General features: G+C 37.2%; 1 protein-coding gene across 1 annotated transcript; it reads left to right on the forward strand.

Annotated features, from left to right (window-relative positions):
* Positions 1-606: 606 nt before the first annotated feature.
* Positions 607-13,457, forward strand: LOC139734497 (uncharacterized). Its single transcript, XM_071645278.1, has 7 exons — positions 607-882; positions 3,669-3,771; positions 6,261-6,391; positions 7,051-7,132; positions 9,361-9,467; positions 10,600-10,726; positions 11,629-13,457. The coding sequence occupies exons 1-7, from the start codon at positions 674-676 to the stop codon at positions 11,686-11,688; spliced, it is 819 nt and encodes a 272-aa protein (XP_071501379.1). The 5' UTR covers positions 607-673; the 3' UTR covers positions 11,689-13,457.
* The last annotated feature ends 636 nt before the right edge of the window (positions 13,458-14,093 follow it).

Below are 14,093 nucleotides of genomic sequence, written 5' to 3' on the forward strand. Positions count from 1 at the left end.
AAGAAAGAAGTCCAGAAAACGATGTTGTTTATGTATAAACTCGCCGAGTCACCTATTTGTACTATACTTATGTCATTCATTCATTCATTCATTCATTTTTATTCAGGACAGGACAGGCTTCAGTCATAGCTATTCTTTAGCACGTGATCTGTGCACAGATAAAAGAAACAAAAAATAATACGATGATATAATTGTACAAAACCATATGAACGTATAAAATAGTCAAAGAAGAGAAGTGTAAAGGGGAGGAAAAGATAAAAACAAATATAAGAGCAAAATCACAAGATCATATCACATAATGAGCAAGGTAAAACTCTCAAATCATATGTCGATATCACAATGTTTCATCTTAGCAATAAGAAAAAAACAAAACCCGTTAATATTATTCTACGAGAAGTGGATCTGATCGTTAGTAGGTCAGTTGAGAACCATATGCTCTATAGTACTGACTGGGTAAACTATCCGGAGTGGTGCCCTCGAGTGTCGCCTTTCAGCCATGTATAAAGAGACACCAGGCCCCTGTTTATACGGGAAACACCCACAGACCATGTGATCCGTCGTTGCACGAACACATTAGTCGGCCTACTCGACCGTTCGATGTGTACATAGACCGGCCTGGGCCTGTTCATCCACAGTTTCGAATTTCTTCCTTTTAGCAGCAGAATTGTACAACATGGCGCCTTGGAGTATTATATACCACATGTTGAGCCATGGAATGAAGTTGGCTCTGGCCTTAGTGTGTTTTGTGCACATGACGGGCAAGACAAGCGCTGTGTTTACCTGCAGTCAAGACCCCAATTCCAACTGCAAGTGCACTTTTAATGACGACACCAAGACTCAAGTGGACTTTTCAACCATTGGGCTTAATACGGGAGATCCAAAGTAAGTGTAGAAATGACATTAGTGTAGACCCTATATAACGACATTACGTAGTCATATTAAGGGTATCATTCTTCCTTGTTCCAACTATAGCACTGGTTGTCCGAATGAGTTTTGCTGTCCTATGCTATACTGTTTTGTTTATATGTTGCGCCATATTATAAAGTTCACCTATAAAAGTTTACTTGGGAAGGCCGGGATGGAGGAGGCAGGGGTTTGTTCGGCTTATCATGATGATATTCAAGAAAATATGTAGTATGCTCCGGTCCCCATCGTTGTGTAGGCTTAGGCTCTCTTTCCTATGTAGTTCTATTTTACCAGTGCAAGTGTATTCAATGCATGTACGCATCACCAGTAGTAGGCCCAGGCCAAGCTAGTATATCAATGAAGGCAAAGCGGCCACTTATAGGGAGATTGCATCGTGTTTGCTTGGCTCGCGGTCAAAGATCAAAGTCCTTTTCCCCTTCTATTAGCAGTGGATCTCGGGACTACAGAATCCTATAGGAAAGTCGTGGGTTTTGTTATATTGTCATTATGATTCCAAAATATATGTATGGGAGGGGGGAGGGGAAGGGGGTGGCCATAATATAGGCCCTATATTCTTAGTAGCCTTCCGTTGTCGGTACAATGTTTTGTTACTGTTTACATCACTATTGTGTTGAATGCTTTTCTTTGAAAGGTATTATCTTGGTAAGTGACAGAATGGGAAGAGTTATGTGTAATAAGGCCTACCGCGGTGTATGGGAAATTAGATTCCGCGTAATCAAGATATATATACTCAATCATCTACCCCTTTTGAGAACCTTATTAGCTCAGAATACATTTATAAACGCTGGCCCTAAATTTGGTTATTGTTCTAGTACTAAAATAAAAATTTCTCCGTCGTTATACTCTTTTAAGAGTAATTTGAAATCTTTTTGTTTGTCAAATTCTGGCTGAGATATTTATTTTCATTACCTTTATAGGCTACAGCAAACATAAGGTTCATCACCAGCTTGTAAACGCAATGAAAAACGACATTATAAAGTAATGAAATTCGGCATTTCATTTCCATAATTTTTTCCACAGCTGCATGCAGTCACCAGCTGTCCAAAATACCTCCTTAATCCCCTCTTCCGTTTCTTCTTGTTCAGCATGTAGGTATTCTCTCCCTTTCTTTCCGTCGTTCTTTCTTTCTTTTTTCTTTTCTTTCTTCCTTCAATTTTGTTTTTGCTCTATTCCTTTCAATCGTATTCCCCTCAGTTTAGTCATGTCATGCTGTTGTGCCTCTGTTGTTTGTTTCATTTTGTCTTGTCATTTGTTGTATTATGTATTATGAACTTGTAATTATAATTTATAAGTATTTTTGGAAGGTAGTTAAGCCACAATCTACACTGGTTTTTAGTCGACCTCTTCAGTTCTATTTTTATACCCTTAAAACATAACTTTGTGATTCCAGTATATTATGTAGTATGTGTGGATATCTTTATTAGTTTGTTGATTACCATTTATTGTCATACTTTGCATAAAATATGCTTGTGATGGAATTTTTGATTTACTTTGTGTTATGTTTTGTTGAAAGAAAAATGAGAATGAAATGAATAAAAATGAAATGAAAATCATTCAAATTTAGAGTCAGATTCAAAATTCATTTTATTGTCAATTATAGGAAATTCTTTACGTTGACATAATACGAATGGGGATATCTATACTATCATACTACACAAATAAAGATATTATATGCCTATAATGACAGCTTTCATACGTTATTTTGCAATCATATACTCACAGTACAGTGAACAGTTACATAATTACCAGTTTATTATCCCCATATACCTACACACTTTTAAATGGAACAGAAATGCACAGTCATATGCAAGAAAGTGAGGCGATCGATATAGGACTCACACCTGTAAATAAAATGGAATGTCCCAGACCCCTTCACAAATTCGTACAGAAGATACCAAAATAAATGAAGGAAAAAAATTCATTAAAAATCAATGATGCAGTTTGGCAAAAAAAAAATGAAAAGCTGTAGATATTAAGTATGAATTTCTCTACAAACTGCATTTGAGTTGGAAGATGAAAGCTTTTATGGAATTTGAGGGGACTATATTTCATTGGGGGCATGTACGGAAAATTATATTTTTTTGAGTGAAAAGGACTCGTAGTCTGGCTTTGCGGACCCTTGGACAGTGTTTGAGCCGAAGAACCTGCCTTGTAAATTTGATGGATGACAGGGTATAGCTCACTTATTCAGGTTAGTGAAGATGAAACACCTCATTTATCCCAGCTATATTTTACAGAATTTTTTGAAATTATGAATTTTAACACACGTCTCTATGGGGAATTATTTACCCGTGTGAGCACTATATGGCGCTGTTTTATGTGGCTTCTCATAAACGATTAGCAGAAATGGAGGACGATTCAGTCGGTCACCATGACAACAAAACAGACGGAAATCGTGCAGTAGTAGCTACTTTCGTTATCACTGTCAAGTTGTAAACTATTGCTTCATTTACTTTTACACACGCACCACACAGCCTTTGCACAGCACGTTACCGTGCGGATAGGGTTGCTGGCCAGTCTCCATATACCTTTAATATGCCCTCTTCTGCATGTCTTTTGGAAGACATACGAATATATCGTGTGAGATATTTGCCTGTGATGAGCTCAGCGCTTCGAAAACATACACCATGAAACATCTGCTATCTTCAGAAAGTCCTTGACCTTTGAACACATACTCCGAGTTGAAGTTCCGTCTATAATTTATCTCTCCCTCAGTTTTCGTTCGTGTGTCTTTTTGTCAGGTTCGACTTTGGAACGTACGGGCAGCAGGCAGGTGATTTTGTGTACGCCTTCAACCCCTGCTATCCATTCTCAGAGCCTCAGGGGGAATGTCAGAAAGTTGTGGTAGGTGACTCTGCTGCTTTCCTTTTGCATATGGCAATCCTAAATCATCCAGTATTCACCTTTTTTGTGGTTTGATGGCCAACTTTCAATTCTACGCGCAGTAGTGGCATACTTATATTACACTTGCATTCAATCTAAGTGATTCTAAGTTCCTTTAAAAATTATGTACTCATGTAAGCATTGTGTATATTACTTTGTATTACTTTACATGGAAATAAAATCATTTTGAATTAAATTGAATTGAATCTACCAAGGTAGTAGTAAAGACATTTACGGTTGCTTTGGAAACGAGACATTCTCGGAAGTATAGGATATTACCATATTTAAGGTGTTCATAACAGACAGACCTTGTCTCGGGTTTTTAAGTGGTTAGATGTAAGGGCTGGCGGACATAACATGACGAAAATGACAACTGACAATTTTGACTGCGGTATTACAAAAATTGTACTTCAGTCTTGTACATTGTATTTCTTTTCAATTTAGGAAATAATGGGGGCGCATTGGGGTTGAAGTTATGTCAGAGAATATTATCCGCTATCTCACCGGGAATATGTAACAAGTATAAAGAACATTGGCCCTTCAATACTCTCTAGATATCTGCAATGTATAATGAACAAAAACATGTTTCGCTCAAGAGCTTGACCTGTTATAACCGACAGCCTGCTTTCCAAACCAAATCAAAAGTATCAAGGCATGTCCAGTATTACGGCAGACCTTCGGACAGAAATGCATCGTCCAACACACATATTGATAGGCTATTTAAATTCAGATTCACTTAAAATTTCGTATTTTCAGCAGAACAAGAAAAATGTATTATTCCATTTTCATTCTAGTAGGTCCTGAGTGCATGTTATTTGTCAAATATAACAGAGGATGTAACCAAGGAGATAGGGAAAAGTAATTCGTCAATTTCATTAAGAAAAATGCCTGGGTTATCTGTATCTATTCAAGAAACAAGAATTAAACCACTGCATATGAACTAACTATTCAGCTATGGTCAGAAAACGGTTTCACGTCCGATCCTCTATCTGCTTCATCGGCTCGTCTGACGTGAAACCATTTTCGGAATTAAACGATAAGTTCAGATTCATTGATTAATTTCTTGTTTCTTCATTGAATGTTTTCTGCATTAACCAGAACTTACATCAATTAATTCTGAACTTTATCATTTTGTGTCAATATGATGGTATGTGAAAAATAGAGGGATTCATTGAAAAGCAATTGTTGATAGTGAACTATAGCGTATGATTTTCGGCAGCCCCATAGTAACTGTAAGTAATATCCCAGTGTGTGCAAGTTAAAGTAAAGGTCCATTTATTGAGTTTTATGAACTATGGGAATGACTCAATGTCTGACCGCTTTTGATAAGCCTACAGGTCGTACTATCGAGTCTTGTCGAATAAAATATAAGTAATGATGATGATGATGATGGTGGTGATGATAGTGATAATGAGGTGTGAGTTTCTCTTCAGTTTGTCTCCCTCTACAAATGTAAGATCGCAACTGCTATAATTTAACAAACATGTCGGCAAAAAGGAACCACGGGACTCGAACCTGTCATCTACTAATTTCCGGGCAGCGACACTACAACCACAAGGCTATCCCTGGCTGCTGGCAGTGACTCGATGAACTTGGAACAAATACCCAAGCTCTGATCTCACAAATTTCATTTGTAGGGGGAGACAAATTGAAGAAAAATCACACCGCAGTCTTCACCCCTCTGCTTAATCTCTTGCTTTCGATGGTGATAATATTTGTAAAAACATTGATAATGTGAAGTATTGGGGGGACTCAAGGTCTGACCGCTTACTATCTAGTCTTGTCGAACAATATGTAAATGATAATGATAATGATAATGATAATCATAATGATAGTAATAATATTTTTGAATATAATGATAACAATTTAATGGCAGTTTGGTCTAGATCATCCTAAGTAGCCTTTTATTATGTCAAAGAGTGTTTGATATTATACACACACTCCGCACCCACGAATACACACACACACACACACACACACACACACACACATGCAAGAATAGAATAAATGTCACGATAGAGAAATGTACTATGAATGTCAATTGGTATCTATTAAATATCCAAATATTTGGAGGCGTCCTCCTTCTACCACTTCTACTATAATACTGTCAATACATGGATCGATACTAGTAATAGAGTTTCATTGCAAAATTGGCTAAGCGCCATTTTTTTTTTACATTTTAAAGAAAGTACAGCATCAGAAACAGAGCAAAATTTAACATTTTCAGTAATACCTTACTTCTAACATAACAAGGAATGTTTTAGAAGTTATGATGTCAAATACCCCGTATTTTCTTATTTTTTCTTTTTTTAGCAGCTTTATCACATATATCTCAGCTTCACAAGAATGGAGTAAGTGCTGATGTGTGCAGGATTGCACGTGCTTTGTCATGATAACTTGATGTTCTTATAGAGATGAAATAAACAATACACAATACCAAATATTTACAGGCATGCCAAGAGCTCAAAGGCGAGAAGCCTGCTTATTTCAAGATCGGTGACCCCGCCCCGAAGTCATGGACCACGGCAGCGGACGAGTCGATCCAGGTCGTCTACGACTCCACCCAAGACGGCACCACACGGTGAGTCTGTTTTTGTTTTTATTTATATTTTATTTTAGGTGGAAGGTCAAGAACCTTCTTCTAAATGTCTAGGCACTTGCAACAGAGTAAGATATATACGCCATAGACATGATATACTTTGTGGTGGGAGTGTACTAGAAAACCTTCGAAACTTTCCCTTGTAGTTTCTGGCTTACATAGGAGTTTCCACTTTCAAACGATGAAAGTCAAAGGGACCCAAAACAATACATCTGTAATACACAAATCATTAACATGAATAACAGCAAGGTATTACAGACACAATAAAAAAAATGAACGCATAAATCATCTCAAGCGCATTCACCAGCACAGGATGCTTAAAGCAAACACTGAAGGAGATGACTTAAAGACGTATTCTCGCATTCCCACGTGACGTTTTCTCTTTTTCTATACACATATGATAACAGCATGAAACAATAACAGCTTTACACTTAAAAAATCCACACTTCACCTATCCATTCCCTTCGGTAGTCCTCGACTGAGTACTATTATACGCAATCTCAGTCGATGATTATGATGTAACTTGACATTCTTTCTATTCATCTCTATACTATGAGGAGATATTCTTTTCTCCAGTTTGAAAGGAAGTGCCTATCGAGGCCTTACTGATGCAAGCTTTCTCTTTCCTTTCCCTGTCGTAGGACCTCGACTGTAACATACAGGTGCTCGGCGACTGCGTTAGATCCTACGCTATCGCTAGATTCTGTGGGAGAGAGCAAATACGTGAGTACAATGTACACGGCAGATACTGTAGGTCGCACACCCGCAAATGAAATGGAACATTCCAGGTCTTTGATATATATTCAAGATGCCATATACCATACAGTATATTGAAAAATAGATAAACAAGCAAACAAACAAAACAAAAACAAAGACAACTTGACGCACAACAAGGAATACTATCGCCATATAAAATTGATATCGGAAGTGGATGAGGCAGAGGTCATCTACGATTTCCATCCTTTTGAAGTCAAAGAAATGCTTGTCTTATAGCAAAGAGAGAGAGAATAGTCGCTTGTGGTGAGACTGTTGTTTCCCGTCAGTGACATGTAAGTCGACCTGAACCTCTCATACAATGTCAGGACTGACGTTTCGCAAGTTTTGAGCTAAGTTTAGAATACGAAATACATTGAATCCTATTCGATATAATTTCAAAATCAGTTAGAGTTTAACATTTAGAGATTTCCCCCTGAACGGTTGCCTGCCTTTCTACCCGGTCATCCCTGACCCAGTCATCTGGATCTATACAGCGTCACTTTTGCATTCCAGCATAATGATAACATTGTGATCAAGAGACAAAGTTCAAAAGTGACAAGGAGGATGCCTTATTACCCCCTTTACAGATTTACACACACACACACACACACACACACACACACACACACACACACACACACACATTATTGAATTGGAAACAAAAGAGGAAACGATAGTAATTTGTAATTGTTGTGGTGATTTCATTTATTTAGAAGTTCATGTATTGTCTTCTCTTCTCCGTCCTTCGACAATCCTCCCTTTACAAAACGTCCTTCCTCCATTTGCAAAACGATAAACACGTTAATGTGAAGCTCTGACAATGTCATCATTTAACTTTGAAGGTGAGAAGGCACTTCAGTAAAATCAGGTAGGTGGAAGAGAGACCTCTCTGGTATAACATCCACTCTTAACCCTAATCAGGTTGGGCTTTTTTGGCTATGCTATATCTGGAGGGGGGGGGGACGGATTCCGCCCCCCCCCCTTCAGATCTCGCCTATGGAACGCGCGATCGCGCCGAAAATCGGCACACGCGACGCCCGCAACGTATTCTATCAAAATGTATGGTTGCTTTCCCTGAAAAATTTTTCTTATATTTTATATTAATTAATTATTGTAATTTATGCATAAACTCAGTTTTGGGCCCTAAATCACTTATTAATGCTCCAATTAAGCTAATTTCTTTTTAAAAATGTTTCTTGTATCATTCTTCTGAGACATAGGATAAAAAAAAATCTGTTTAGAAATTAATTTCTTATGTATTTTATTGTTTTTTGAATTTCTTATGTATTTCTGTTTTTGACCTTTTGTTTTTGTTTGTATTTTGGCCAAAATTTGTCACAGACATTTTTCGAAGCATTATTATGCTAAAATAATTTAATTTCGGCCATTCTAAGTGAAGTTATGAATTTTTATGTGAATTGATTGAAAAAACACAATTTGCATTGGATTTGTACACAAAATCACGTTTTGGAGCAATTGTAGGGTTGACAATTTTTTTTCGAACGGGCGTCGCGTCAAAATGGTACGCGCGGGCGCAACAATTTGGGTCTCAAAAGTTGCGCGATACTTGAAAGAAAAAAGTCATGAAACATCGCGGCGCGTGCTTATCGCGTTGCGAAGATATTGCGCGAAACGTCGAGGGGGGGGGGGCGGATTCCGCCCCCTCCCCAGCCTGATTAGGGTTAACAGGACTGTGACGTAACGATAGGGACATGATAAATCGTCCTGTTCCTCTATCGTCCATTATTATGTAGACGGCAAAGATGCCCCCGCCCTCATGCCACAGACTAGTTTGAAATTAGCGAGTCTCATTTCATTTACCGATTAACAAAGCGTTTTCTTTTATTGTTAGATTATTGAACCTTCGTTAATTCCCAAATACCGTAGACTCCCGTTTTAACGAAGTTCTTGGGACCGGCATTTTTTTCTCGTTTATATCTCGAAATTTCGTTATAACCGAACAAATAAACAATCGAAATAGATAGAGTGGATAATGATGTGGCCTGAATTTTTACTTCGTTGTAACCGGAATTTGATGTCACCGTGTTTGTTATAACACGAGTGCACTGTATACGAACCCTATTTATTCATTTTTTTTTTCCTTTTAGCAGTCATTGCGCGATGGTTTTACTCCCTCGATTTTCCCGAAATTATACATTATACCATCGTTTCATTAATGTTTACCTTTGCTACAGGATTTCACCGTCACCACATGTCAGGCGTGTAGGCCGCGTGTGGCGAATTGCCCCGTCAAGTCTTCTTCTTCGAACAAAATCACAGTGGGCGGAATCTTGTGCATTGTGTAAGTATGACGTCATAACCTCCTTGTAAAAGTTTGACATTATTTGGCTCCCTCCTGTGAGGAATCAAGGATGATTTAAGACCATTCTGTCTGTGTATTCTACATTTTTTGTCACACCAATGACCGACTAGGCAGCGAGGTGATTTTTTTTCCTCTACATTAAATCTTCGTCTTCAATCTTTAACCAATGCGCACTGTTGCAAGTTATGTGCCGTCGAAGATAAAATAGTCCTTCAAGTTGTGATTATAATTATTTACCTCTCTCACGTTCTCCTGTGTTCCATTTATACATTCAGGATTATATCATTAAATTGAAAATTGTTCACCCTCAGGTTACCCACGATAATTACAGAGCGATTGCAGGGATATGAAGAAAGACAGCAATAGTAATCGGGATGATAAAAAACAAACAAAATAGTAATAATAATGATAATAATAATGGTGATAATAATAACAATAATAGTAACAATAGTGATAATAATAATAATAATAGTAACCAGATCGAGTGCAAACGCTCCAAAAAGCAGCATTGCTGGGGACGGCACGAATCCTGAGAAAAGTACCGGAAGTCTAAGGTTCCAGGATGGAACTTGACGTGATATTAATCTCCAAGAGATATCTTGTGAAGATAGAGATAACAATAATAGTAACAATAATAATAATGATAATAGTAATAATGATAGCAATAATAATAATAATAATAATAATAATAATAATAAGAAGAATAATAATAATAGTAATAGTTTATCTTTAGCGTTGTCACCATGCTTAGACCACCTACATGAAATTTCGGTCAGTGCAATCAAACCTGCATACGCACCGCAAACGCTCCCCGTAGCGTATGCTGCAGCCAGACCGCCGCCACGCTGCGCACACACAATATATCCAACTCTCTTGTTAATTCAGCCTCTCACTGGATACTTATACTAACAGACCAATTATGTCATACTTTTAGGAACTGCGGCGGGGTTCGAATTCTTGACGTCTTAACGAAAGCACAATTTGCCCTTCCAATAGAACACGACGTATGGCAGGATATCATTATTCACCAGTCATTGTATGATTTTTTCCACTGAGTCGCTAGATATGGAGGCGGGAATGTTGTAATGTTTTTGTGCCCTGTCTGTCACAGGTTCACCGTAACGGTAGTCCTCTATCTGGTAGGGGGAGTGCTGTTCATGAAGTACCAAAGGGGCGCGTCCGGGACTGAAGTTATTCCCAACTATGGATTTTGGAAAGATTTTCCCGGTTTGGTGAAGGTGAGTCTGTCAATCAATCAATCAATCGATCAATCAATTAATCAGTCAATCAATCATTCAATCAAATTAATCAATCAATCAGTCAATCAACCTATCCATCTCTCTTTCTGTCACTCGTAATCTATCTGTCTAATTACTAGTATTTATCTTTATATTTCTTTCTTATCTATCTATCTATCCTTTCACCCATCTGTCTAAACGACATAATTATGTGTTTGTCTATATTTTGTATGTTATATGTATGCACATAGTAGTCAATCTGTACATTTCACATTTGAATATACACTGTATTTATCAGATGTTCTCTTTGTGTCCCATTTTTCATGTGAATCATTAGCGCAGAGTATCTTTTTTCCTTTCTTTTCGATGAGCTCCAATAATAATCATAGCACCTTTAGAAATAGTAACGTTTATCAAGATAGAAGTATATTACTCTTCTATGCTTGGCATTACATTTTCTTTTGATAGCTAGGAGAAAATAAAATCTGTAAAATTCTCTTCAAACTCAGTTTATGAAGTGGATACACACGATAACTAGAGAAAAGTACACGTAATCCACACTTTTTTTAAAGATGATTTGGAAAAATGTTGATAATCGCTGTGGCATAATTTTGATAGTGTGTGTGTGTGTGTGTGTGTGTGTGTGTGTGCGTGTGTGTGAGCGCTAAACGACACACACCATGTGCATCGTCAGTAACTTTACTATACTCTGATAAAGTTTCTTGAAACTGTCGGACATATACGTGTTATATATGTTCACTTACGGTGGGAGAAGCGTTCAGTGCCATTAGAATAGTCACAGTTGATCGTAATAACCAAGATAAATGGACGAGAAATGTACTCCTTCGTGCCCATCATTTTTGTAAGTTTCTTTTTTTTCCCTTTCTTATCTTCCTCTGTAGGATGGCTTTCTATTCGTCATATCTCCATGCAGGAAAGATGGTTATTCGTCCATGGACTGATCGACACTTTTTTGACCTGCACTGGGTCAGGAGAGTATAGGAAAGTTCGAAATAATATTACGAACCTTTGGGAGAGCAGAAATATTTTTAGAATGTGTATTTTTGGAGATATATGGTAAACATTATGCATCATGAATCCTGGTAAAGGAGGAATTTTTTGACTTAACAAGGATAGACCATTTCGATCTTCTGGCAGCAAAATTGTGATGTGAATAGACTCGTAAGGGAAAAATTTGTGCCTTACGATTAGAAAATCATATTTTACCTGTACGTGTATATCATTGTGCAATTGTTAAAATGACGATGAAATTGATTCAATAGGTTTGTCTTGGAAACGCGATGGTAGTCAAAACACATAAAAAATCTTTTACACATTATGTTTCAGTGTGAACAGTACGCACTTGTGATTTATCTTACAATACCTGGTTGCCAGGTAGAACTTGCTGCAGCTGTAAAATCCAAATGTGAGATGTACTTCTTCTCTTGACATCGAGTTCATGATGATGTATTATCACTATTAACCATTGGCTACCATTAAATACTTTGAATCGTCTCTGCAGTCTTCAGCTACTGCTGTGACACTGCTGTGTCAAGCAAGTCTCGTGTAGACACTTCAGTTGCAGGCCACACTTTAATGCATCCATACATCTGTATTAAAAATGAAAGTGTAAGTACCTCAGTCTGTGTCGTGCTGATACTTCTCGTCGTGGTAACATTGACACTTAAGAGTCAAACACAAATGTTCCCCTTTTGTATGAAACGTTTCAGGAAGTTGCCTTGTAAGGGCTGTCTAGCCAATTTCGAGGCATAACTTTACTCTTTTATTAGTGATCATCCTGTTATTACTTGACCAAAGATTTCCTCTGTTTTGTTCAAAATGTTCGACTTATTATTATTATTTTTTTTTTGGTTGAAAATCCATTGTGTTTTAAGGTATACATGTATGTAGTCTGATGTTCTTTCGTAATTAATATACAGTACTCCCATATTGCATTATTCTCTATGTTGACTCTGTTAATTACCTCCGGCAGATAAACTGCCTTGTACTTTGTAAGCTGTCATTGAAGTCGTACTACATATTCGTAAGGAGAAATTACTGTAGTTGATTTTCATTTTTGCATAGATATAGGTCCTACTCTGTATCCTGCTGCTTGGCTATAAGCCAAAGTCAAAACTGCATTTGAATATTGTTAGAGTCACGTTTATGTGTCTTAGCTGACTTCAAGAAATGTTATTTGACGAAGTCTTTTGTAGAGCGCGTACGCGTGTGTGTTGATGTGTTATTTTTTTATACCTACGCAATAGTGTATAAAGATGGCTATTTTCAACCTTTATTTTTTGATTTGCAAACAGGTGTAAACATTTTGACAATTAAGTCTAAAGCAAGTCATCGAACCTGTTACCGGAGATAACCCTTGAAACAATCTTGCGTGATATGAGACTTCGAAAAGTTGTGGAGCCAACGAAAGCCTTTCTCAAAATGTACCGCTAATTTGCTTGTAGAGCGTGTGTGTTACGCCTTTTTGTTGCTTGCTGTTTTCAAAAGAAAAACACGAAACAAAACAACGATATTGTATTATATATGTGACGGTGTTGTTTTCTGTTTAATTGTAAGACTGATTACGTCATTATCTTTCGCCAGTCAAAATTGGGCGGCTTTCATTACCTCCGTACAGTTTACTATGCTCTGTTGACAATGTAGATGTTCATATTTATTTCTGCAACATTGTCGTTACTTGCCATTGTAAAGTGTGATTGTATATTGCCCGTTGTCGTCAATACATTATTGGTAATTGATTCAACGCAATTTAATTTAATTCATGTATTCATCAGTGCCAGTGTTTTTTATTTAAAAACATCAATCCCGGTCCAAATTGGTTTACATATGTGTGCAAATACGTAAACAATTTCACTCACATTATACAGTAGAATGATACGTCACTTCCGATCATCTCAAGATGACCAGCAGTTATTTGCAATATTCTGAAATATATACATATTGAAATAATTTAATGATACTAGCGCTTAATTGTATACAAGTATATAGGCGAAATAAAAAAAAAATACATGAAATTGATATACATGTAGGCTTATTAGTCATCATACAGTAGTTTAAAGAAAGTTTACATTGGACATTAGTGGAAGGTTGGGAATTTGTACTGTTCCTCTGTGTGTGTGTGTGTGTGTGTGTGTGCGCGCGCTTGTATTTAGGCTTTACAATTCCACGTTTATGTATGAGAGATTATTGGGTATAATGAGTGAGGATGTTTTGCGTTGCTTTCATTTCTTTCTGATGAGCGGAAAAAAGAAAAAGGGGAGGTATCAGGCTAAGGAACTATATATATAAAACTTAGTCAATTAGTAGTCAATAATGTATTTCATCATGTGATTGAAGTGGCAAGTCG

The sequence above is a fragment of the Diadema antillarum genome, unplaced genomic scaffold (genome assembly GCF_040938485.1).
Source record: "Diadema antillarum isolate AM-2024a unplaced genomic scaffold, OU_Dant_1.0 seq00000530_RagTag, whole genome shotgun sequence".
In the NCBI taxonomy this organism is placed as follows: domain Eukaryota; kingdom Metazoa; phylum Echinodermata; class Echinoidea; order Diadematoida; family Diadematidae; genus Diadema; species Diadema antillarum.